Here is a 27,794-nt window from a genome sequence, read left to right as displayed (position 1 = left end):
AAAAATTGTTTTTATATATTTTTGTCTATATATTTATATAATTTGTATATCCTTGCTTCCTTTCTAACCAAATGCAATCCGATGTAAACTTAATTTTACTTGCAATCTTATTATATTTTGTTTAATACCATCTCTTTCTCCATCTATCTTCAGTCATTTTTATCTTGTTAGCTTTCTTTTCCTCGTCCCAACAAAACTGAAGGTCTCATGAGGAAATAATAATTCTCTCCATAGCATTAAAAATCCATTTGCAACTTATTTTTTGTTATGATTTCCTCATCTCCACCTACTTTTGTTCCAGATATGAACAAGATCCCATCCATTACATCTTTCCATGTCCATGAAGTAGCCGGCCAAATATCAAGCAGTATGCTGAGGTAATGCAGGCATTGTTTTCTTCAAACAGAACCCAAGAGCAACTATGCCAAAAAAAAAAAAAAGATCCATAAAAACCAAATAAGAACAAAGAGGCGATGTGCTCATAATTAAACCTTTTATTTTATTTCAATGGCAACTTAGAGAAAATTGCTGCCGATAGCCTTTAGTGCAGCCATGACAACAGGGTGAAGGCAATGTATGTCCATATGGAAATCTAAAAGAGAATAAAAAATGTGCTGCTGCAGTATCTGTGTTGTCTGCCTGCCTGTTGGAAGTAGACGCGGCAAAGCTCAGTGCTGTGATTTTGTTAGCTCTTGCAAGTCTATAATGGCTTTATCGATTGCATAGATTATCATTTTCTTTATCTGTTCCACATTGTTAAAAAAAGATGAAGAGATAAAGTTAAAATAATGTAATCGATGCATAATATATTTGTATCAGGAAAGAAGTTACCTCTAGTTTATCCTCTCTGGCTCTATGGTTCACCGGAAGTCGTCGAAACTCTTCAGTTAACCGGAGGCATTCCCTTATATTTTCGGGCGAGACAAAGTCGACAGCAACTTTTGTGCAAGACTGCATGTTGTAAATTAAAGCAATTCAGATAGTGGTAAACAATAGAATATAAAATACACAGTAACTTCTTGTTAATTTGGTGTCAGGAAATTTTCTACCACTATGGTTGTCAGCCTTTCATCCTTCCTCTTAATCCTAAGACTGTATGCATGACGCAAATTTATAATACTTAAATTTTTGAGAATGAATTTCATTTGAAATTCAATTCTCAATACTTCAAATATTCCAAACATGAAATTTTATTGAAAACTCAAAATTGAATTCATGAAGAGAATTTCAAACATGTTTGAGAAAAGGTTTGAATACCCTCTTAACTGTAATTGGGAAAATGCAATTGGAAAATAGCATTCACTAAAAAATTTATATCATAGTAGTGATTTGATCATGATGATACATGATTTCCCATAAGATTTTGCCCACAAGTAGCATCTAGGAAATTTTGAAGACCATAAAAACATTTTTGATGGAAAAAAAATGTAAATGAAAGATCCCACTAAATTGAATTGAGTCCATGAATCTTAAAAAAAATGAGAATTCTTTATCTTTCTCAATTTGAAATGATGCACTTTCATTGATTTCTCCTATATTTAAATCATATTGATTTATCCCAAAGATTTCATTTCAATTGGAATTTAATTATTCACCATGTATGAGTACGAGGATTACTGCTAAGCATCAAGGGTGAATGGTTAAAGCACCCAACTCATAATTGGTGAATTTATAGGTTCAATTCTTACTGGATGCACGCAAATGGACACTCAATTTGCCATCCAAGTGACAGTGAAACCTAATTAGATTAGGATTCAAAGAATAAAGAGAGAATTTTCAAAAAAGGTCTAAAACAAAATTCTAATCCTAATCACGCTTTATTAATGAATAATTTATTCTCTAATTGTCTACCTCTCAAAAAAAATTAAATAGATTTGAAGGAAACTTAGAATCCCTAAACTAAGAGGATAAACAAAAAACAAAAAACAAAAAACAAAAAACAAAAAACAAAAAACAAAAAACAAAAAACAAAAAACAAAAAACAAAATTAAGGATAAAAACTCAAATAGGAAAATAATAAAATTGAATCAAATAGCATCTTCTATTACTTTTTTGAAGGCCTTCTCAATGTGAGCCGCAAGGCCAGCTGGTCCCATGTAGAACAACGTCCATAGAATCTCTTGATAAAATTTGAGCAAGATCCAATGATTGGATAAAAAATTATGCCAGGCGGGCTTTTCAAGTGATCCAATCGTGCTTATCATCTGGTCTTATTGTAACATATTCATATCTGACTGTTCAAAACCCCCTGCATCTCCAAGTCTGGTTAATTTGGAGTGAGGGGGGTACCCTAGTCATTGGTGGTATAAGTGTCTGTCTGTTTCAACCATCAAAAAACATTAATTGATGCTTTTCGGTGGTTGAAATTGTTTTTCAACCACGAGACAAACAAATCAAGTTTCAACCACTAAGACAAACAAACCATAAAAGGAGACACGTTCAAATATGCCTGAGTGGAGGAGAGGTTCCAAACCAAGATACTTTCTTTCAAGACAAACAAAAGAGAGAATTTGACTAGATGAGTATTGGATCATTTAAAAGTAGAGTTTAGAGCAGACGAGAAGAAACTTTGACTGAGAGATTTTCTTTCTATTGTTGTGTTGATGTTGATTAGATAAGAGTTTTGTTCTAGCCTACCAAGAGCATCCTATTCAACTTGGTAGAAAACTATAAGGGTATGGTATTTAATATGCACACCATGTTAAGAACACATTAAAATACGTAGAAAATGTCATGTCTCATGACATGTCTGCTCTTTATGAACTTCACAGCGTTACCTTTCATATTGAAAGTAAAAAAGTTCGTTGAAGTTCGATTTTTGAGAGAGTAAATAAGAAAGAAGACACTCCAGCAATAGACATTTTTTTTTTGAACAAAACTGGAAATAAGAGGATTAATGCTTTGCCATTTTGAGAATGAACGTATGTTGGAACAAAACAAAAGGAGGAAAGAAAGCATTCTTCATAGTCAGAGCATTAGTTTTCCTACATGTTTTTGAAAACAAGCTAAAAGTTGACTCAACTCATGGGACAAATTTTGAATCATAAAGGTTTGATGAAAACTCGAGTGCTCTTGGTTGTTGTTTAGACGAGAGGAAAAAACAACAAAAAAGTTTACAAACAATTTCAAAGACTATTCGTGTACTTTCAATTCCTTTTTTTTAGTAAAAAAATTATTTCTGAAAAAAAATATTAATGAAGACGAAATTGTGTCTATACTAGGCTAGATAACTATTATTGCCATTAGTTGTGAAAGGCTATTATCGAATGGGGGTGATGGGAATTTTCCTGATCCTTTAATTGTTAGATAGAAATTATCATCCAAACTCTAGAATATTTTTAGATGAGCCATGCAATACAGCATGAATTTTGCTTCATGAATCATGACATAGAATTATCAAACTTTGATTTGTGGGACCTACAAGGGTGGAGCCACAATTCAATGGGATGATGACTTGTGTCATCATTCATGCTTTGCTTTCTACGAGAAAGCACTTTCCTTTGTACAAAAAGAAAAGACAAATTAGTTTAACATGAACAAATTACAAAATCTTTAAGCATTTTAAGAATGGTAAAAAAAAGTCTCCGACTTACCTGTAGATTCCTCACTTGGTGTGGGCATCCAGCAGGTATAAATACAGCCTCTCCACCTCTTTGTTCAAATGTCCAGGCTTCAACTCCTAGTGTGTAAGCAAATCAAAGTATTAACTACCAAAACAGCATATATTGGACTCAAAATGTCAAAAGCAAATAAAACCAATGCATTAGGATACTCACCAAATTCCTCCTTCAGTTTCCTTTTATGCTCCACAGTTAAATAGAAACATTGGTCATGAATTGGATGAACGACCTAATCATAACCAGCTCATTTTCAGTACTAATGACAAAGAACTAGGCTAAAAGAAAAAACAAACCAATGAATTTACCTGTTCTACAGGGGCACAGTAATTGTGCCTGAATTCTCTGTGGTGCTTTCTCAAATATTCCTCTAACTTGGGAACATCCTCCCTCCTGAAAATGTCCCACAAGGCGGCACCATCTGCTTTGTCCATAGTCTCCACTTCTGAGGGCAAACCAGAAAGTGTAGCTCCTCTTAACACATCTTCAGTGTTCTCAAGTTTTTCATTAATTTCACAGGGGGCCTTCTGAGGCTCTCTAATTTCTGAGACATCCATCTCTTCTTTCAAAATATCATTTCCCTGATCAAGTTCAATGTGAGGATTGTCTACCTTGTCTTGTTCTAAATATTCCTTCTCATCCTGAGCCTTGTGCTTCATTTTCAACAGCTCAATGGCGGAGCATTGTTCTTGACTTAATGCTACTTCAGCAGTATGTGTCAAAATATTTACCTACATCAGAGACCAAATTTTCCTCTGTTTAGAAAAAAGAAGGTATGGTTGCGTTAACAAGAAATCAACAAGAACAAATGATGTATTATGAACAATCAAGGCATTCAAAGCTCTGGCCTAATGAATGATAAGCAGCTTAAGAGATCAAAGCTTGCTCATTGTGCAAATTTGGACCAGAAATTCAGAGGAAGTTGCTATGAAAATTGAAAGCGTGTATTTTTGTTTGATGATAGACATTTGAGACATCATCACAGAAGTGCAATTTCAAGCACAACATTTCCATAAAGTTACACGTGACTTGTCACTTGATGCAGGCAAAAGTCAAATGCCTGGACCATCTGGTTTCTTTGCCCAATAAAGAACCTGATACTCCCAAGCAAACAGCACATCCTCCAACCAAAAGGCAAATTCTGTTCTCTCATCCTAAACTGAAAGGAATATAAAATAATCCAAAGTAATAAACCTATGAATCCCCATGATTTATATGACAGAGAACAACTTTGATTGGAAAGGTGAGAGTTCACTTAAATTCATTATGGGACATCAAGATGTAAATAGTTAATAGAAATTTGAGCTTAGATAAATAGCCATTTTCAGAAAAAGGAATAGCTCATCATTCAAATAACCATCTTTTACTACACAAAATACAGTGTTAGATCTATAAGACATACCGCATCTGACATGTCACAGTGAAGCTTGGTCACTGAGTCCCCTCTTCCAAGCTCTTCTCTTGTACCATATGCAATGTAAGTTTTGGGACCCAAATCTGGTTTCAGGTGATCTGCTGGAAACTTCACAGCAACATTAAGGATTCCAGCATTTGGATCACTGTATTCTTGAAATGGCAGTGCACTGTTAAACTCGTCACAGTGGCGTGGCAAAAGATTTTCGAATTTATCAGATGGAGGCCAGTCCTTGAGCTTAAGCATTTCAGGCCAAAAGTTATGATATGTTCTCCCTTCCGTGTAGCCTTTAAAAAACTGCCGGGTATTGATCTCCACCTGAATATTTTTACAAAGTCAGTGTTCTGTTAGTAAAAGTAAAAGGAAAATATTACAAGTTTAGTGCAAGAAATTCAGAAAGTATATGTGAAACATTATTTCTTTTCTAGCACTTGTAAAGCAAAACAAGTGATTTTGCTCATCATGCAAATGGCTTTGATAAATGTTTGTGGCTGAAATATAACTGCAAGGAAGGATATTGGAGCTGAACCTCGCAACAAGCCAGACAATCAATAGCCTTCACATCAGACATTTTTGAACTAATATGTGAATCCACATTTTCACATAATGCACGCCACATGACCTTTGGCTCCCAGCTCAAACGAGTTGTCTGCTCAAGAACATCACGAACTATTACTGGCTCACCTTTAACCCAGTGCTTTTGGAAGTGAAAAAGTTCTTCATACTCAAGAATATCCTTTGAAGCTGGACAATACAAGTAATTGTCCTCAGATCCTTCCCTAAAAGCTGCTCTTCTCAACACCCCTTGCCCTGCTTCATTACACTTGCAAGTCAAACTTGCCTGTTCAGTATCACAGATTCCCAATAATTCTTCTGCCTTTTTTTTCAACTTCGCAACCCATCCCAGTGGAAGGATACGCTTTAGCTCCAATAAACAATCACCACAACCACCCAATTCTTGTGGAGGGCAAGAAATGCTCCCATCTTCACTGGCATTCCATGGTAGAACCAAAGACTCGCTGTGGTCACAAGGATTTTGGTATTGACAAGGCAGTGGATCTCCACCATGCATATAATCAAAGCCTCTATCCACATACCAAAAAAGATTTTCAGCACGACTTGAAAGGCTTCCCTTTCGAATTTCTCGACAACAACTGAGGCACAGTTCATAAGCACATTTTCTACAGCTGCGATGGAAGTCAACGATGGAAGTGGCACAGTAGTTGCTGCCCAACAATCCCCGAGAGAAATGCAGTAAATGAGCTTTAATTTGAAAGAATGAAATCAGATGGTAATAACCTGTTCAGTGGAGACAAGATTCTTACCAATAAACACGCTCATTGCTATAGCAAAAGTTCTCAGCTATATCAACAGGGAAACCTGGTTGCCATAAGCACATCAAATACTTTTCAGCTAAACAAAGTTTAACAGAAGAAATCGTATGATCACATCAAATTCTGCAATAGTGAACAAAGGATACCTCCAATACCAGCCTCAATCTGAACTTCTTCAGTTTGTTCATCACAGATTTGTTCCAGAAAAGGAAGCAGTGACTTGATCAAATAATGCAGATGCCGAACCTTTTCATGGTCGGTGATATTCCTTTTGGATGCCTAGAGATGAGAAATATTATGCACTATTTACAAAATAGTAAAAAACACCCAAAGGAAATTTTGAAAAAAAGTTACTCCTCCAGTTGCCAAGATGTCCAGTATTTAACATTATGCCTTTTGCTTCTTTTTTTTCTCCTTCTAATATCTTCACAGATCAAAAGCAAGGAGAAAAAGGAATATACAACGAACCTTAACCAATCCACTCGAGTGCAAACACACATTGCAATTGCATTTTTTACAACAAAATGGGCATTGTTCCGCAAATTGACCTTCTGTCATCTCAGGATACCTATAAACAACATAAAGTCAAAGACAAAAGAAATCTAACTCCATCCATCCAAAACTAATCAGGTTGGAAAATATAATTGTTTTTAGAAACTTTACCATTGCTTGATGCACTGTATGCAGTACATTCTTTCACATTTCTTACAAACAACAACAGTTCTTCTTTCTCTTTTCATGCACTGATGACATAGTTTGATTTGTTGTCCTTTGGCCTGTTTGAAGCAAGAAATACTAGCAGCATTCAGCTACGATAAAGGGGGCCAGTCTCTCCAACAGATATGGCAACAGAAAATAAAACTTAATGCAGCACCCAAACAAATTGAAAGGGTTACAATACCTTCACATTTCTCGCTGTAGACACACCATTGCTATAACCATCATGTTTTGAAACTGAAACTGATAAGCTAGAAGAAGCTGATTCTGAAGAAGAAGTACAGAAAGAAGAATTCATAGAATCTATATTTTTTTCTCTGGCATCTTTCAGACACCTCTCATTCATCTCAGTAATTGAAATCCTATTTCTTATTCGCTCTCTCATTTTTACTAGACAAATTGCTTCCAAAACATCCTCTTCCGAATCAAGATCAAAACCTACACCTACAGAACCGCTTCTGCTACGCTTTTTTAAACCATCCTTCTGCCTCTTTGGAAATCCATTACTCTCCAAAAAGTCAGATTCCATAACTGGCTTCAATTTTTTAGATGAAGTTTTTCTTCTCCCTCCAGGAGACCACTCATCACTACTATGTGACAGCTCAATTTCTGAAGTTGACTTAATTTTCTTAGATGATGTTTTGACTCCTGTTGGGGGCAACTCACCAATACTCCCTGAAAATCCAACATCTGGGGTTAACGTAATTTTCTTTGATGAAGCTTTGCTTCTTGTTCCTAGACACTGTTGATCATCACTTTTCATCAATTCAATTTCTGAGGCTGGCTTAGTTTTATTAGATGAAGATTTCCTTCTTCTTCCCGGACACCAATGATCATTACTTTTCAACAATTCAATCTCAGGGGCCGGATTAGTTTTCTTAGATGAATCTTTCCTTCTTGCTCCAAGATACCACTGGTCATCACTTTTCGACCATTCCACCTCCGGGGCTGGCTTAATTTTCTCAGACAAATCGTTCCTTCTTTCCGAAGGTGAGCACTCCTCATCACTCGCTGAAAGTTCACTTTCTGGGGCTAATATAAGTTTCCTATTCGGAGCCTTCTTTCTCCTTCGGGGAGACCAGTCATCATCATCACTATCTGATGACAATTGAATCACTTCCACTTTCTTACACGAAATCTTCCTTCTCATCTTAGATGCTACTACCTCATTAAACTTATTTTGCCGGGACTTCTTAACTCTTTCCCTTGTTTCATGCAATGAAAAATTCAAGGAAGCCCCTTGAAATCTCCTAATTTTATTATCATCATCCCGGTTAATCCTAGACTTAGCAATCATAGCAGCCATTGTCTGTCACTGCAAACAAAATCAAACACATAAAACCATCACTCTTCAGCCAAAGCAACAGAGTCCAAAATCTAAACTTTTCAGCTCTCTTGTTCACATAAAACAAAAACCCCATCAAAAGAAAACAATCCCCACATTGCAAAATCTACAAAATTCTCTTTCTTTTCTCATTATACACACAAAAATCAACCGAAACTGAAAAAGAAAAAAAGAAAAAAAAACTGAACCAAATTCACAGTAACAGATAGACTAAAGAAAACAAAGAGAAAAAAGGTCTGCATTGACTTGACTTGGAGTCAAGTCAGCTGAAACAGCATAAAAGACAAAACCCCATAAACAGAAAAACAAAATTGAAATCATAGAAACACAGAATTGCATAATCATACAGAAATCCAATCAAAACCCACCATTCAAATCCAATCAAAACCACAGAAAAAAGTTATATATACAATATCAATATCAGCAGAAGGCCAACCATTCAAACACAAAAAAAGACAGAATTTTGAAACTAACCTGATCATCAAGTAAAAAAAATAAAACCAAAGGGAATCAGATTATCTCTTTATTCTGTATGAAGGAAAAAATGAAAAAGCTGTTGACTTTATGGTTAGGTGAATGAGTATTCCGGGTGTATAAGGGAATGTTTGAGAGAAGAGGAAAACAATGTAATAAAGAATTTGTTTTTGTTGATATAGAAGAAGAGGGAGATGACGAAAGAGATGCAAATTCCCTTCAAAACAAAGGGACTGATTCTCTAACGCTCGTTGTTTTGGTCTTTTTATTTTTATTTCTTTTTTACCTTTTTGGTTTCACATAATCTCCGGGAGATGTTATATTAAAGAGTTAAATTGATAAAATAATTGTTAAAATGATATAAATATAGTTGTTTTATTTATATGCATTTCAATAGTAAAAAACTGTTTAAAAAATCAATTATATTTTAATATATTTTATATTAAATTAATTTTAATATAATTATATATCTAATTTAGTTATTTTTTATATAATATAATCATGATATTATTAATTATATAATTAATATGAGTAATTTATAAAATTAATAAAGTAATATAAATGTTAAAAGATATAATTTTAAATTCAAATTTATTTATATAAATATTTTTAATTTTTAATTTTATATGTTACTATTAAAATTTTGATTTTTGAAGTTAAGGCATAAAGGCTTTGAAATTTATAAGTTTTTTTTTTTTAAAAAAAGGAAAACCAAGAAAAAGAGATGTTGGCCCAAATATATGCATTTTTTCTTGCTTTTAGTTGTTCTATAGTGAGGTGTAAACATAGCATTTCAGAACAAAAAAAGATATTTCAACTATTTATATAGCTACCTTGTTGTAGTTGTTAAGACTAAAAATAATATATAAAAATATAATTTTTTGGTTTTGGCTTTTTATTTGGCCCGGAGTTGTTCAACATTGAATTGAAATAAAAAAGATATTGTCAAACCTGACATGACTTTTTTATTAGCTTGATGATTTTTTAGGAATTTGATATTAATTTTAACTTAAATTAAATAAAAAAATGATGTATATAACATGTAAACTAATTAAGTTAGTCAAAATTAAGTTTTTAAAATAATAAAATTTTCTTTTATCTAAATTTATTCAAGTTAATATTTATAATTCATGAATCCAATCTGTTTAAAACCAGATAAGATTTTTGATAATTTTACTTCATACGGTATTGGATTTTCCTTTTGTGGTTTGGATTGTTATATTAGGCCAAGCATAGCGATGTAAAAAGGAAGGTAATAGAAAATTAAGGGTTCGTATTTATAAAAAAAAATTAACTAATTTTTATTTAACTATTTAATTGTTTGTATCCCTATTTTTTAAAAAAATTTATAGAGTAAAAAAAGCATTACTAAAACAATAAATTAACTCGATGATTTATCTATTTAATATCAAAAACATTAATTTAATATTAACAACTAGTTTAGGTATATTTTTTTTATTAATATGAATATTTAAGCTAAATTATATATATTTTAACTAATTTTATAATTCTAAAATTAATAAGTATATAAATTTATAATGATGCCAAGCTTATAAAATTCAAAGGGATAATTTTTAGAAATAAATCTAAAACGTTACTTATGAATTATATTATTCAATTATATTCTTCATATGTACAGTTTAGATATATATTTATTTTATAAGTTGTAGTGGGGCACTGTGTTTAATGATGGTATGGTGTTACTTTAACTAAATTTATTATTTTCTAACTCTCTTTTTTTTCTTCTTCAAGCATTTTTCCACTTCATATATGTGTACACGTGTGTATTTTTTTTAAAAAATTATATATTCTTTTAAATTAAAATAAAAGGATAAAGAGGACATGCTTATAATTTACGTTCAATTTTTAGATCATAGCAAGGTTAAATATTAAAACATATGATAAGAAAAAATAATAATTAGAAAGCGATTTAAATACTTATTATTTCTATGAAAAAGGAAAGGATCCCTCCAATATTGCCAAATCTACAGAGATCCCAATTCAATTGATTCTATCAAGGAAACATTAAAGGTGTATTTAATTTAGAAAACAATATTAAATAGTTATAATTAATTAACATTAATATTCCATGATCTTAGGAATTAAAACAAAACCTTGCGTGTCAAGGAATTGTTGCATGTAAATTGTAACCGCAAGTCAAGGGCGTTTAGATACGTGGAAACCCGTGCTAAGTCACGTAAAGGGCACAAATTAGTAATATTCAAAAATTCAGATTACGCCTGATCCTACGGCTGTTATTAAATTTGACTTCGCCTAATTAATTAATTCAAAAACACGAGAGTTAACCTCAATTGAATTTAAGCTTTGTGGCGATAAATTTATGATATTTTTAACTTTATTAAAATTCAGTTTATTTTAAAAAATAAAATATTATTTTAACTTAAAAAATAAAACGTTGATTTAAATCACATTAGTTAATTGTTTAATCTATGATGAAGTTAAAGTATATTTTTCATTACAATTTATAAATCAAATATCTTTTTTTCTTGTAATTTAAGAAAATTTAATCTTGAAAATAAAAAAAATATTTAAACCACTAAACCTATCTTGTTTTTAGTTTATTGGATTACATTGTTGAAAAAAAAGAAAAAAGAACTAGACGGATTATGAAAAATTTTATAATGCTTAAAGAATAATTAGTTATATTCTATTAATTATCTTTGAAGTTTATTTTTTAGAAAAAAATACAAAGTCTGACAAAAAACATCTTAAATGGAGATATTCTTATTATTTTTGGTGTATCATGAATTTTATTTTCTATTTTATTTTTTGTGTTTATTTCTTTTGGACTTAGAAAATAATTAATATAATATCACTAATTATTCCTTGATCATCACAAAATTTTCCTCATATTACTTGATTAACTTAATTAAACTAATAGTTTGTTGGACCCACCTAATAAATTATATAATTTAAGTATTTTTGTTGTATATATTATGAATGATCATCAGGTTGGATGCTCAAAGGCTAAAAGCAGAGAAAACTACACAAAGGTAATGCCTAATCTAGCTGTCTCATGTCATTGCAATATGCCATGCAGTGAGATGGTGGCTTGTAAGTGTCATACTTCAGGCTCTACTGTTCTATCTTCATCGGATGAAGCCGGTGAGGATGATCTACTTCTTATTGCTGGTGTATTTCTTTGCGATTGGCGAGCTGTAGGCACTAAAACAGTCACTATCAGTTTCTAGCTTTTCGCTCAGATACTCGGCACAATCATCATCATCACCTTTGAAAACTGGATCTATATGCATTCTGAAGGTAGGATTTGCAATTAAAGTTCGAAGAACTTGCTCGTTCCAGGGTATCTTTCATCATTGCTTCCTGAAAAACCAGAACCCCAGACAGCATTAGTATTCTGCAGCATTTGACTCATTTTGTTCTGACTCAATTAAAGTTCGAAGAACTTGCTCGTTCCAGGGTATCTCTTCATTAGTGCATAATTGCTTGAATTCATTTGACTGTCATCAACAACAGCAAAGCCTTAATCCTGGACTAGTTGGGGGAGGTTATATGGATTCTTTTGCGATTCTGCAAGATTATTTGACAAGCATCATGACAGAATCAATTGTCTACAACTAGTTATAGACACGCACAACCTTTTTTTTCGTGTGTCAAATGCTAGCAATAGTTAATTCTATATTGACATCTCCTATAATAATTTCAGATGGATATAAGAAATGATGAGCATTATGCAGGAAAATCAATGGAAACTAAAAAGGGGATTTACAGAATAAATCAATACTTGAACTGACAAGAAACGCATCAACTCTGCTATATGCAGACAGTCACAAACCCGCAATGGATATGCGACAAATGCAGATCTGTAGTGGATGTTGCAGAAGATATGGAATCATATAGTGCGTACAGGAAGAGCAATGGCAAATGGTGTTGACTGGGAAGCTTGTACTCAACAGTCCCATCATACACAGCTGTGAGATTACTAGTGCAGTAATAATACGCCCATGGACAGAAGGCCAGAACGCGGCGCCACTTTCATACTCTTGTTTGTAAAAATTTATGATCTGCGCAAGTACAACTTGAGATGGTGAGATTCAAAATCCTAAGCGATTGGTTACTAAGGCATTGTTAGCATGACAGATTAACCTATGTGAGGTCTTAAAAATAGTTTTATATATGACTGTAACAAACCAAAAGGATAGAATCCTTACCTGATGACGGAACACTACATAAGAAAAGCTGAAGAAAATAACTATAAATGGAAGGAGAACAGGCGTGACTGCTGCGTATACAAGCCCCATCATAAAATATAACTGCATACGGGGTTCGCTGGTGTTGAAAACTAGACTACCAGCATCCATTGCCTCTTGCCTGTCTTTCTCAGTCTTCACCAAAAAGAAATTCTTCAAGTAGTAAATTATCAGTGGTTTCAGCATTAGAATTTCTCCAGCCATTCCAGCCCATCCATCAACCATTAAATAGGTTATGAAGAAAGTTGCTTTCATTGGAATAGCTACACCGATTGTTTCAGGAATTCTGCACACATGGAATGTGCAAGAAATACATAAATAAAGAAAACACTTCACTTAAATTGTAGAGGAAATGCTGAGGGTAGAGTATGAACAGAATTCTGAGAATAACATACTTGCTAACAGACTGATTGATAAAAGAATTTAGCTGTTTGAACACAGCCCTGGTGAGTATGCTTCCAAGGAACACATCGATAATGATGAAAATGTAGTATCTCATTGCTGATCTCCTTTCCAAAGATGATAGAGACATGAAGCCTTCAAATTTAGACATCATCATCAATACCGCCAGCAAGAAGGTGAGAGAGAGTTTCAGCGCAATCCCAGGTAGAAATCCTTGGACAACTGATCTGATAAATTCTCTGCATGAAAAAAAAAAGCAATCAGTAATTTCTAAGAAGGGAATCTTGCAACTAAGTGATAAAGCATTGTGATGAAAGGAAACTCACATTTAAATAACAGGCTTCAAAAAGGGAAGGTTTTTCTCAATTCCCTCAATACTTGCTAGAGATTTACAAATGCAATAGGGATCAAGAATAAGAAGGCGAGAAAAAAAAATGAAACTCCAACTATCAGCCTCCTAACAGTAAGTGACACATATGGAATGGCTAAGTTTTCCCAATACACATCGCGAGGCTCAGGAGCCCACTCTGTTAAAAACAAAGTTGGATTTCTTGATTGTTGAGTTTGTGCACAAAATGCTGCACCCCATCGAGTCTTGAACGAAACGAATGCAGCTGGCATGATAGAATTGGGATCATTTAAAATCTTTTCCTATCTTCTGCTATCTGAATAATAACAGAACCATCCATCATATCAAAACAGAGTGGTGATGCACTATGCAAATAGTGAATGGGAAACAAAAAACTTCTAAGGGACTAATAAACTTCATATACTAGCTTTTTTCGCAGTAAGAAGCTAGATATATATGCTAAAAAACAACTAAGTGGCTCAAAGTTTTTGAATCATTATGGAGTTTAGATAAGAAAATGAAGGCAGGGACTTCTTTTGACAATTTCTCAATTTCCGACACATGATGATCAATTGCATCCACTTTTGCCCCCCAAAGCCCAAGAAAGCCGGTCTGAAACAGCAGAGAAGAATAAAAATTGAGGTCAAAACTGAAATTTGGTGAAAGAAAAGGCAGTATTCAGTTGATTTGGACATGAGGCAGTAGCTTCTTAAGATATATCAGGTTGCATTTCGAGAAGTACCTTCTAAGGCCTCTGCGATTGATTCCTGGAATACTTGTTTTGGTAGTAGTCAAGCCACTTCAGTTTGCTTTCCTTCTTCTTGACCAAGCTGGCTAGATTGTTAGCATTGCACACCACCTGCATTAAAAATTTATATTCTAGAACTATCAGAAGTGAAAATTTCCAATCAAAAGGTTTCTTAACAGCTTTCTACCAAAGATTATTTACAATATAAATTCAGTTTGAGCAGGAACATACCTGGTGAGAGAGATAATGATCTGGATGATTCACCAGAAAAAAAGCTAATTTTGGAAGAAAGACAAGCTCGCTCACTCCTCTACCTCTGGCCAAGACGTGGCTATTACAATTCTTGCAACAATCAAATATATCTCTAATTCAAAATTTTAAAGCCTCTTTCTTCTTGGTTCATCTCTTCTTTCCATCACGCGCCATTCCAATCTTCTACTCCTCTCCATTGCTCCACTTTGTGATGAAGGTCGAAAAATAGCGAGTGGATTTGTTTATTAAAGTTTGTCTTTTTCTTTGACTTCAAGTGAAAGAACTGGAGATCAATTGATGAATTATGGTTGAGATTTCTTATCAGTCTTCAAATTGTACTAAGGTTGAAGTTTTCCCATCAAAGTATCACTCAGCTAACAATTTAAGTTTCCTGGTTGCTCTTCAAATAGAAATATAAAGTCCTCTCCTATCTTTTAGAAGTCGAAACCAAGCCCTCAGCGGTCCGAGTGGACCGAGGCCGAAGTAAGAAACAAAGAAATACTTGCAAGAGAGTGCGCACCTTCTTAGAGAAGGTTCATTTGGGAATTGGGATACGTCTTATAGGTGGTTACATTGCCTTCTTGTTGTCAGAATATGTGCTTATTGAGCTAATGAATAGGTGTGCCATGTTGCAGGGTAACATTTGTATAGTATCTGCGGGCAATGCAGCAAAGTATGGAATAGCCCTAGCTATGCGTAGATACAAGGGATATCATCGTTGATGAGGACGATAAATATGAATACGTGTAGTTGTACAAACCAATCATGAAAAATTCGCATACACAATATCTACCTTTTACAATGCTCTCATTAATCTACATATCTTTGAAGCTTGAAGAGCCCTCAATGCCATAAAACCCAGAACATGATTTCCTGTCGGGAGTTTCACCTGGCCCTTCTTCCTTTGCCCTCTACAGAAAGCTCTCGACTCGTTTAATTTACATAGTCGCCACTGTCTACTGGTAATGGATCGTTTCAAATGTACAGAAAGGTGTTGTCATGTATGTGTCATATTTAGCAATCTGTTTTTTTAAGGATCTCCATTTTTTACTACCTCAAACAACGGTGGAGAGGATGCCCCGCTGATTTTGCTTGGTACTGGTGTATTTTTTCGTGATTGGCGTTTTGTAGGCACTAGGACACTCTCGGTTTCCAATATTTTGCTCAGATCATCGTCTTCATCATCACCACCACCTTTGAAAACAGGATGAATATAGGCATCCTGAAGATAAGCTTTCAAATTAAAGTTCGGATCCCTTGCTCGTTCCAGGGTATCTTTCATCATTGCTTCCTAAATCAGAGTTCAAGACAAGATTAGTAGTGTCCACTTTTGAGTCATTTTGCTCTGATCTAATTGTAGATCGTGTACATGTTGATTCTATATAGTTACTTGACATGGTGATAAACAATCTAAAAATAAATTACTAAAAGTTGGTTTAACCAATTTACCTGAATATGTTGGAGTTGGAGCACAAACATAAAATTGCACACTAACTTCACAAGTTTAAAGATTAGAACCACAATCTTATAGACAAAGCAAGATATATTGAATATCGTAAATAGAATGTCAAGTATACTTGTTGAAAATTTAGAAAGAAATGCAAATCACTTGGCTAACAAGGATTGTATTCTTTATTCTTAAAGTTTTATTCCTCGTCACTAGGTGCAAACGGATTGATTGTAAAGTTGCATTATAAACAAAGTCTATGAACCAGAAAAACTGACTCAAAAACTCTTTAAGAAAAACTTGAACTTAAGCTCTAGAATGACTTGAAGAAAAATAATTTCCATCGTTTTGCCTTGATTTCAAAGTTGCACTATATAAACAAGGTCCATGAAATGGGAAAACAAACTCAAAATCTCTCTACAAAAAAATTGAACTCAAGCTCTAGAATGACCGAAAGAATTGCTATTTATTCATAGGATAACAACAAATAATTCTTAAAAGGCCAAAAATATTATTTTACATTAAACTCAAATCTTAAGCTCAATCCCATGCCGAGCAAACATGGGTGGCTAAAGCCCAAAAGCTCACTTAGCCTACTAAAAGCAACTATTCAATTTACCACTACATAAGCCACATGTGAATCTTGTAATGTGAAACCGAGAGTTTTTAAGTTTACAAAATATGTCAACCAATATTTCTTTGAGATTAATTTTTCATTCATCCAAAACTGTTATTTAAAAAAAGTTAATATTTTATGTTGAAGTATTTTTATTGGAGAATAATTTTCAACAGTCTTAACCCTAAAAATGAGTGGACCACACTTTGAATTTGACTTCAAACACGCCCATTAACCATGTCTTTTAAAACAAATTTCTAACACTAAATAAACTCTTCATTAGCAAATCAATTAATCAAACATCTTGAATTCAATTGAAAAGTATTATGTTAGGGAACCTAAACTAGGTAGTATCAACTACCTAGAACTGCTTATAAGAAATTGCTTATTTTTTTATGCAAAAGCTTGATCTCTTTGCCATGAAATATGAAATACCTAACTGCAATGGATGAATTGTCTGTTTACCATTGTGACAAGCTTGATTTGATGACAATAGAAGAAGAGAAAGAAGAAAAAATTCAACCAATTTCCCTTCAGATTGTAATGTCTCCAAGGTTACCAGCAACACTTGCATTACCAAAACAGCTTCTTCAACATTCTCCCGTTCCCGTTGGGCATATTTCACTCAACCTTGAACAACGTTTGAAGTTCTTTAAAGTACCAATGCACTCTGGCAACTCTCTAATGCTTGGACAGTCTCCGATTATAAATCTTTGTAAGGAGTTTGTAGATCCTTGAAGAAGTTATTTTGGTAATGCAAGTGTTGCTAACCTCAGAAATTCTATAATTTGAAAAGTGTTTGAATTTTTCCTCTTTCTCTTCCTCCATTATCATCAAATCAAGCTTTTCACAACAGTAAACAAACAATGTCATCAACAAAGCTAGGCATTTCATGCTTCATGACAAAAAGATCAAGCCTTTACATCCAAAAATAACCCAAGTTTGTAGAGAACATTTTTCACACCAAACAATAGCATTAAACAGCTCTAGCTTGACATAAAACTAAAACGAGTTCATAGTGGCATATAAGAAATTATTAGTGTTATGCAGGAGAATCAATTGAGAGCAAACAAGGAAGCACATATAAATCAACAGAGAAAGAATAGTGTAAACTCCAGAATATGCAGACACTAACACACCTGTAATGGATATTTGACAAAAGCAGATTTGTGACGTCCATTGGAGAAACTATGGAACCATATAGTGAGAACAGGAAGAGCAATGAGAAATGGTGCTGACTGCGCAGCTTCTTTTGTACTCATCAGTCCCAGCAGAGCCAGCTGTGAGATTACTAATGCAGTAATAACACGCCCATGGACATCAGGCCAGAATGCCGCACCACTTTCGTACTCTTGGTTGTAAACATTTATGATCTGCCAAGGTGTAAACATAGGGGAAACTGTGAATAAACATGACCAAGGACAAAGCAAGCATAAGATTGTGCTACAAATATACTATCTGGTTGTAATGCCCGGGCCCAGAACATCTTCAAACTTGGATTAAATTGCAGGTTTTGATCATTTAGTTGACAAGACATTAACCATACACAATAGAATTGTCCTTTGATGGAACATCATTTAACCAAAGGTATCAATTATTTACCTGATGACGGAACACTACATAGGCGAAGGCAAAGAAAATAAGTATGAATGGAAGGAGAACAGGCGTCACTGTTGCATATACAAGACCTAGCAGAAAATATAATTGAATGCGGGGTTCGCCGGTGTTAAAACCAAGACTGCCAGGATCCATTGCCTCTTCCCTGTCCTTTTCTGTCTTCACCAGAAAGAAATTTTTCAAGTGATAGAGTATCAGTGGTTTCAGCATTAAAACTTCTCCAGCTATCCCAGCCCAACCATCAACCATTATATAGGTTATGAAGAAAGTTGCTTTCAATGGAACAGCTACACCTATTGTTTTAGGAATTCTGCCATACAAGAATGAAGAAATGAGCAAAACAATGGAGAAAACAATTATAACACTTGATGGAAGTTGTAGGCAATAAAGATGAAAAACATATTGACTTAGATCCTAGAGTTTCATCTCAGGATAATAGGATTCTGGATCAATGAAAAGTGAGATAAAATTAAATCATTGGTGGGAGAATTAATGAAATGTAAGTTGTTGGAAATCCTTTTTAAGGCACATGCCATGAGAATAACATCTCTCACTAAGCATAACACTACCAACAATGGTTGGAACTTACAGTATATAGTGCCATTCATCCTAATGCAACCAAATTCCATGAAAAATGCCTACACCCTAATAAATACTTGATAGATATGTGAGAATAACATACTCATTAGCAGACTGATTGATAAAAGAATTTAGCTGTTCAAATGCGGCCCCAGTGAGTATGCTTCCAAGGAATACATTGATAATGAGGAAAATATAATATCTTGTTGCTGATCTCCTTTCCAAAGATGATATAGATAGGAAGCCTTCAAATTTAGACATGATCATTAAAATTGTTGGCAGGAAGATTAGGAAGAGCTTCAATGCAATGCCAGGTAGAAACCCTTGAATAATGGATTTGATAAATTTTCTGCATAAAAAATAAACAGTTGATAATTTCTAACAAGGAAATCTTGCATTTAAGTTAGAAGGCACTGTGATGAAAGAAAGAAAACTTACATTTCAATAATGGGCTTCAGAAAAGGGACTTTTTTCTCAATTCCCTCAATGCTTGCTAAAGCTTGCACAGATGCAATAGGTATCATGAAAAAGAAAGTAAGGAAAAAGAATGCAACTGCAATTATTAGCCTCCTAACAGAGAGTGACATGTATGGAATGGCCAAGTTTTCCCAATATACATCACGCGGCTCAGGAGCCCACTCTGTTAACCACAAAGTCGGATTTCTTGATTGTTGAGTTTGTGCACAAACAGCTGCACCCCATCGAGTCTTAAATGAAACAAATGCTGCTGGCATTACAGACTTTGGATCCTTTAAAACCTTTTCCCTCTCCTCTTCTATCTGAATTATACCAGAATGATACATGACCCAGATCAGAGGGGTGATTCGATTAGTAATTGGTAAAGCAGCATCTCTAACTCATTTGAACAATGGTTTTGCTTTTTTGAACAAGAAGTAGCAGATTTATATACTTATGAATAACTAACAAAACAATAATTCAAACTTTTTGAAAGATCAGGGAATTTAGATAAGAAATTGAAGCTAGGGGCTTACTTCTTCTGACAGTTTCTTAATCTCTGATATGTGATGATCAATTGCATCCACTTTTTCACCCCAAAGCCCAAGGAAACCAGTCTGAACAGCAAAGAAAAGTAAAGTTTGAGGTTAAAACCATAATTGGGGTATAGGCAAAAGTAATAGACATTAGATTCGGACATGAGGCAACAACTACTTAAGATATATCAGATTGAATTTTGAGAAGTACTTTCTTAAGAGGCCGCTGTGATTGATTCCTGTCATACTTGAGCTGGTAGTAGTCAAGCCAGTTCTGCTTACTTTTCTTCTTCTTGACCAAACTGGCTAGTTTGTTTGCATTGTACACCACCTACATTAAAAATGTTAAATCCTAAAAATATTCACAAAGCCAAATTTTTGTCAAGGATTAAAAAAATTGAAGTACATACTATCCTAGAATTTCAGGAGTATAATAAAAGCCAGGGTTTATTTAAATATTCCATTAAGTAAATAGGCCATTTAAAGCCACTCAATAGACCATATGAGATCCACATGTTGCCTCCTCAACTACCAAACCTTTTCCCTATCCCTTGCTATTTAATCCAAATGATGAAAAGCTACGATGGGCTGCAGCACTCAACTTGTTAAGAAAAGAGGAAGTGTTCTTTATGTCCAAGAACATTTCCCACAAATCACGCCATCAATAAATATTTACACAGCATACTTATATGATAACAAAGAGGTGCACATTCTTAGTTCAGCAAATAAAAAAAAAACCAAGTTTCTCTTCTTCTTCTTTTTTTTTATCATTTTTCTGAGTCAAAAGACAAGAAAATTCAAAGTAGTTTATCTGTGCAATCCTCCGTTAAATGTCTATTTAGAAAGAAAAAAAAAGAAGAAGTCTCTATGTCCTATAGGGAATGTCAAATGGTTACAAATCCATAAGTAGAAACAACAAAATTTTGTCACTTATATCAATTAAACGTTAAGGCTTGCAACATTTCAAACCTCACAAACAACTCATGGAATACACCTTTTCAATTCTATGATAAAAAAACAGCACGTAACACAATTAAAATAATTAAGGTTCACAATAAACAATCAAAACCACTGAAGAAAAAACTAAGATAAGAACATGATAGGAATAAGCAATTGCTGAGGGAACAGTTTACATATGGAAGCTGGCTTGCATATGCACAGAAGGAAAAGCTATGATCAAAATGCATACCAACAAATGTCCCATAATGATATTTAATTTTTCTAGTGTCATTAACACACAATTGACCCCCGTGATGCCCTGCCCACAATACACATTCTAACAAATGGTTTTCAATAATTTGCACAACAAGCTGATGCAGACTATTCCTTGATATCATCAATAAAATTCATAGCTTTCTACCAAAGATATTTACACTATAAATTCTGCTAGAGCAAAAACATACCTGATGAATGAGATAATGATGTGGATGATTCACTAGGAAAAAGTGCTCCACAAGCTCACTGACAGATTCATCTGGATCCGGAGGTACATTCCTAACAAGGACCTGTGAAGTGTAAGCAATTATTAGTCAAGTTTCTTGAAGGAGAGAAGGATAGAGAAAAGCTGTTAGAATGAGTAAACTAGAATTGAAATTTTGTACTACAACATTAAGCAATCTGAGATTGACTGTTACACAGAAAAATCCTGCCCAACTTTTTTAGGTCTAAGAACTGCTTCCCATTTTGGAAATATTTCACTTAAGGCATGCATATATATATATATATATATATATATATATATATATATAGAAATGGAAGTGGAGGGAAACAAGCTCAAGATTGAGAGAAATAAATCAATAAGGAAAATAGTTCATCTTACAGTGAATTGATCTGGACGGCGTCCTTCTGAGGAAAGAAATTGCAACCTCATTGAAGCAACTTTCTCATACTCCTTCAGTAACACGTAGCATGTCCAGAAAGTAAAGGCATAGGCCATCACTATATGAGCCCAAAATCTGCAGTGCAATTAACATAAATATTGGTGTAAAATGAAAAGGTAAGGGAGCAGATATTCCTGGAAGTAGAAGATGTAGGATAATACAGAAAAAAAAACACAACACATGATTGTCTTTTGGAGAAACAGTTACTCTTGTTTTTATGGTAAATAAGCAATCAATAATCATTCTACAATCATTCTACAGATACCGAATCATTTATAAAGTAGTAAGAGAATTGTGATCAATATATCTGAATATATCAAGAATTCATGAATGCTCAGAGATGGCAAGGTAGCAGAAGCTAGCAATGATTGATGGCTTCGTACCTTTGTGATTTAAGTGGTACGTTGGAAATTGAAAGCTTGTCAATGTCACTAGCAGTTACATTGGACACCAGCTGGGCTGCCTCTAGAGTATCATTGGTGTAATTAACAGGCACCAGGATAGCCCAAGCAAGGAACGCTATAGGCACAAAAATTTTAAGTCTGCATAAGCAACAAAAACTAGCTCAGTGCACAATAACAAACGACAAACATTTTACAAAAATATAGTTGTTCTAACATGTTCAAAGGATAATAACAGTATTTAGCCACCCTTTCTTTTGAAATCGGCACCAAAATAATAAAATCTCACTACCATTTGCAATAGAGGTATGACACCGTACAGCACATACCCTTTGATAAAAAATTAAGCGTAGGAAAACAAAGATAAACAAACTGAAAGATTAACACACACCAGTACAACAGCATTACCCCATCAAGTAAATTCGCAAGTAAACCGCTGAATCCAATCCTGCATGATCAATAAGCTCAGGCTCAGGCATTTTAAGCGCTTCAGGCATCCAATTCAAGAACCGGATATACGATCTAAAGTCTAAATTCACAACCCTGCGAACAAAAGCCCCCGAGCGCGAGGCACTGCTTCTTAAGCCCTTGAAATACCATTTTGGAAAGTAAACCCTATCATTGAAAGGTTGTATCCTCAAAACTGCAAATGCCAATAAGAAAATGAAAGCACTCAGTAGATTTATAGCCCCCGAAACCGCTATATCTCCTAGCGTTGCCATTGGTACCTTCAACAAAAAAAAACAAAACAAAAATCCTTGTCAAAAACATAAAAAATCAACAACTTTTCGAGAAATCTCAAAACACATCAAAAACTGAACTACTATATATAACATCCAACAGTTCATTTCAATGAAAAACACCCCTTAACATAAAAAGATAACAAATTTTCAAGCAAGATTTAAAAAGGAACACTCATCTTTTGATACTTACAAAGCAAACCAGCCAACTTTAAACCAATCCTAATCAAACATCAAACTAATCTCCAAATTAAACATTTTTTTCCATCTGGGTCACAAATTCAACAACTATTTCACACATCAGAACCCAAAAGAAAAAACCAACACAAACAGCAAACAAAAGGAGCTAAGAAAAAACCATACTTTGCTTACTATGAACCAGCTTCTTCCCTTATCTCCAATGCTATATTTGCCCTCTTAATCATCAACAAAAGCTAAGATTAACTTCGAGTGTCTCCCAGAGAAAGTTGAATTAAGAAGGGTTGGGATTGCTTTTTAGCTAAATCCAAGTAAACAACATTATTCCTCTCCCTTACAGAGGATATGTAACTAGCACGCTACCATAAACGCCTTCGACAAGTAATCATTATAATAACAAATACAGATAACAAAAGGTAAGTTCCAAAAATGGTACTACATAGCAGTAGACGATGAAGAGGAAGAGGAAGAGAGTAAAGAAAAATAAAAATGACAAGTGGGTTTCTCCGCTGTTCTCGATGATAACGTCGTCTCGATGAGAACGTCGTCTGCCATGTGGAGGATATCCTTTTATTTGTAGTCACAAAGAAGGTTGCTGTTCTTGGAGTGACAATTCAGTGTTGTAATTATCTTGGTTATTTCATTTCAGTCCTTAAACTATTAATGCTTTCTTCTATTATCACATTTTGATTGATGTAGATGGTTGTGGTGTCCCATTACTCTCTTAAAAGATCTAGTGAGGATGCCAATTATTAATCTTGAAAAGTGTTTTGTATTATGTGAGGATAGCAACTGTTAATCTTGAAAAGTGTTTTGTATTATGTAATACAAAGATAAAATTTTTGAATTAAAACATTAAGTAAAAGCCAAGACTAAAAACAAAAAGGTAGGATTGGTTAACTGTGTTTGGAATTGGGATAATTTTTATTATTATAATTTTTTAAAAAATAAATTAAAAAATAAATTTAATTAAAATTATAATGAGATGAATTTTTGCTCGTAAAATTAAAAAACTCTAAGAATAGAAAACATGTTATTTTAATTTCTATAAATTTAAAATTTTAAACATAATTATACGCGAGATCCAATGAAAAAAACAAAAGATACTTAGTTAACTAAACAATTTTTTTTATATAGTTGAGAAAAAACAAAATTAATAACAATACTAAACAATTTTTGTGGTGATTTGATATTATGGTTGAAATTATGTTTATATATATTTAAAAAAAATATTTAGCTTGAAAAACAATCAGATTAATGTTTTTATATTATTTTCTTATAGTTTTGATATATTAATATTAAAAATAAAAAATAATAATATATTTTCAATCAAACAATATTTTTTAAAAATAAAAATAAAAAATACTAAAATCTCATAAAAAACACTATGTATATATTCATGGAAGATTGTAGATGATGCTTTCTCTTTCAAATTAATGTTTTTATATTTTTTTTAATAATTTTAATGTATTAATATTAAAAATAAAAAATAATAATATATTTTTAAGAAATGATTTTTTTAAAAAAAATTAAAAATTACCAAAATATCAAAAAAAAAACACTATGTATGTATTCACGAAAGATTGTAGATGATGCTTTCTCTTTCAAAGTAGAATTTTCTTACATAAGATTTGATGTACCATCAACGTCAAATCTAAAAGTGCTGTTAGATAAAAAGTTAAAATCTTAAATAAATTTAAAATTACTTAATCAATAAGCTTTATTCCTATACAAAATAAAATTTTAAAGATCCTTTTTCATGTTCTAAAACTATAAATCAGTCAATTTTAGGAATCAAGATACGATTACACCCAAACTCCTCAAAATCGACCAAAACTAACTAGTGTTCATGGGACTTGATTGTAAGTTCAACAACAATTTTATGATGAAATTGCATGAATTTTAACTCAAGGGACTTGATTGAAATCACATTATTATTATTGAATTCTATTTTGTATTTGCCCATAAATTCAAGGCTGAAAAACCCAGAAGAGCTTGATTAAGACAACTATACCGTCGCAAACAACCATGAGCGGCGTCGGCAAGTTGCCACGTGGTTTATAACGGCTAGAATGTGGATTTTTGATGGAAGAGGAGAATCGTTTCACGCGTTGTTTGTTGATAGACTGGCGCGTGGACATAGTGTGAAATACGTGTGTGCTTTAAAATGAGGGAGACAGCAAACTGTGAGCTGGAAGCGACGGGTTTCAGAATTTAGCTAGCTATATTGTCTTTTTTATTACAACTGTTTTTGCTATGCATGGATATTGAGTTTTTAGGGGCTCATGATAAAAAAAAATATATATGATAAAATATATTTTAAAAAATAATATAGTTTAATGAGTCTCATGTAATATATTTATAATTTAAGACTCTTAGGTATTAATGCAAGAATCAATAAAAAAACAAAAAAAATCTGAAAAATAAACTAAATGTAATGATAATATAATTGATTTGATTTAAAAAATTTTAATTAAATAAATCAAACAACATTAAAAAATCATAAATAATGAATAAAGTTGACCATATAAGCAGCTCATAAATATTAGAGCTTATTTATTTTTGAACCACTTGTATAATTCTTTTTAATTATTGTTAATGATTTTTATTTGTTTTATATGATTTTTAAATAGTATTGGTAATGTTATTATTGGAGTTAATATACCTTTAAGATTATTTTTTTAATTGAATTTTCTGTATAATAATTTTATAATTTAAAAAAAATTAGATGAATATTGTGACATGCAAATCACAATTTTTTTAAAATTTTTTATTTTTTAAATAGTTTTTGCATTGTATTATTTAAATATATAACCTTTTACTATGCTAGAAAATAAAAAAAAATCTATGGATGTTGACCTAGTTTATTTTTATTTTAAGATCTAATGCACCATTATTTTATTTTAAATTTACATCCTGTATTATTTTTGGACTCTTCCTTCTTGTTATTTCTTTCATATATCTGGCAGAGTTAAGAACATGTAATTCAAGTTAAAATTGGGAAATTTGTAACATTTTTCCTTATTAACTTATCCAGCATATATGTTTGGCGAATAAAAACAATATTGATATTTTTTTTGTTGGGTTCAGAGATTACATATCAAAGTTTGAGGATTCTTGGAAAAAAAACTTGAATTTGTTCTTAAGACAAACACAAATGAGATCCATAACGTAGGAGAATAGGAGACGTTTGACTTTAAATAGTTTTTAAATAAATATTTTTCTCGGCAAATGAAAGCTCCGCCCCCATAAAAAAATAAGTTGGTGGCTTCTGAATTTTCTATCCACGATTACTTTAGTGATTGAATTGTGATTAATCCCAGCATTTCACCCAATAATTTCCTGCCAAATAAAATAAAATAAATAAAAAACCATGGGCTCACGATCATGTAATTTGGCTGCACGCAGTGTGCAATCCGTGTGTGGTGGGTGCCAAGGAGGAGAACATTATTTGAAAGCAGGAAGATCATGGCTTTTGAAAGCTGAATCCCATCCCTACTTCCTTGTTGGTTTAAAATTAAAAAGCATCAACATAAAATTTGCAAGTGAGGTTCTGGCCTAGCGGTGAGAGAGGCTTGTTCTCTTTTTTCGCATCTGGGTTCGAACATCACTATGCACGTCTGTCATCTTCGCGATGCCTTAACTATTTACTGGGCTTGCAGGATGTTCAGTGGGCCGTGGGGATTAATCGTAATGCGCGTAAGCTAGCCCGGACACCCCACATAAATAAAAAATAAATTTAATTAAATTATTTAGTAGTAATCAAAGGATAAAAATTTAGAATTAAAAAGTTTGCATTCTCTATAATTTTATGTTCGAATTCTTAATTGTTTATATGATGGTTTTTAAAGGTTTTTTAATTTTAAAATTTATTGAATTAGTGATAGTGAATGAAAGCTTACTCGAACATCCATCTTAAATTATATATAAAAAAATTAAATTAATTTCTATTAACAAGGCAAAAAATGACAATCAAAACAGATTGGATTTCGAGGTGCTCTCTGTCTCTCTGGGCTCTCACTTCTACTTGCTTCTCTCCCTCAACGTAATCTTTATTAATTTGCAGGTCTTGGAGAGGAGATTCTACTTTTCTAGTCTAGCTTTTCCAATATCTGTAATCATGTGACTTTGACTATGCTGATTGTTTCTTCTTCATCAACTACTTCCCTCGTTTGTCAAAACAACCGCCCCTGTTCTTTGGTTCCTGCTAGCGAATGATTTAACCTCTTGTTTGGATTTTCTTCGTCTATCTATCTACTTTATTGTAAGTTTTCGTATTAGACGGGTGCGCATTGAGTCACCTTCAAAATATCTAGCAAATAAACAGTTACCTGAGTCAAGTTTTCAGCAAATGAAAACTTTGCCCACGTAAATAAAAACAAATTGGTGGCTTCATTGAAAGGGAAGATGGGATAGATGTGGGCTCATGATCATGCAAGG

At 33.2% G+C, this 27,794-nt stretch overlaps 2 protein-coding genes and 2 pseudogenes across 5 annotated transcripts; all 4 read right to left on the bottom strand.

The window, feature by feature from the left end:
- Positions 1-459: 459 nt before the first annotated feature.
- Positions 460-9,191, bottom strand: LOC105109539 (lysine-specific demethylase JMJ25-like). Of its 3 annotated transcripts, none has more exons than XR_839278.1 (14): positions 8,902-9,191; positions 7,267-8,397; positions 7,029-7,141; positions 6,834-6,933; positions 6,512-6,644; positions 6,357-6,411; positions 5,561-6,257; positions 5,020-5,349; positions 3,926-4,348; positions 3,777-3,849; positions 3,594-3,679; positions 2,049-3,498; positions 832-951; positions 477-743 (listed from the first exon to the last, which is right to left on the bottom strand). XR_839278.1 is itself a non-coding variant. In XM_011004276.1 (13 exons), exons 2-13 carry the CDS (start codon positions 8,386-8,388, stop codon positions 669-671), a joined length of 3,327 nt encoding a protein of 1,108 aa, XP_011002578.1. In that variant the 5' UTR covers positions 8,389-8,397; positions 8,902-9,191; the 3' UTR covers positions 460-668. The 3 variants fall into 3 exon arrangements, 1 of the variants encoding a protein (XP_011002578.1); XR_839277.1 differs by having other exon boundaries at positions 2,049-2,119; XM_011004276.1 differs by lacking the exon at positions 2,049-3,498 and having other exon boundaries at positions 460-743.
- Positions 9,192-11,830: 2,639 nt separating this feature from the next.
- On the bottom strand, positions 11,831-14,326 carry LOC105109537 (calcium permeable stress-gated cation channel 1-like; annotated as a pseudogene).
- Position 14,327: 1 nt separating this feature from the next.
- LOC105109552 (calcium permeable stress-gated cation channel 1-like) lies at positions 14,328-14,998 on the bottom strand (annotated as a pseudogene).
- A 577-nt stretch (positions 14,999-15,575) lies between these two features.
- On the bottom strand, positions 15,576-23,887 carry LOC105109538 (calcium permeable stress-gated cation channel 1). 2 transcript variants are annotated; one of them, XM_011004275.1, is made up of 12 exons: positions 23,520-23,887; positions 22,825-23,144; positions 22,399-22,557; positions 21,955-22,090; positions 21,539-21,640; positions 20,347-20,466; positions 20,136-20,216; positions 19,582-19,922; positions 19,247-19,492; positions 18,550-18,874; positions 18,087-18,320; positions 15,576-16,175 (listed from the first exon to the last, which is right to left on the bottom strand). In XM_011004275.1, the coding sequence occupies exons 2-12, from the start codon at positions 23,136-23,138 to the stop codon at positions 15,915-15,917; spliced, it is 2,319 nt and encodes a 772-aa protein (XP_011002577.1). In that variant the 5' UTR covers positions 23,139-23,144; positions 23,520-23,887; the 3' UTR covers positions 15,576-15,914.
- Positions 23,888-27,794: the final 3,907 nt, after the last annotated feature.

Source organism: Populus euphratica, unplaced genomic scaffold (genome assembly GCF_000495115.2).
Source record: "Populus euphratica unplaced genomic scaffold, PopEup_1.0 scaffold220.1, whole genome shotgun sequence".
Taxonomy (NCBI): Eukaryota; Viridiplantae; Streptophyta; class Magnoliopsida; order Malpighiales; family Salicaceae; genus Populus; species Populus euphratica.
The sequence above is the reverse complement of the archived record's forward strand: the minus strand, read 5'-3'. Positions and strand labels throughout refer to the sequence as shown.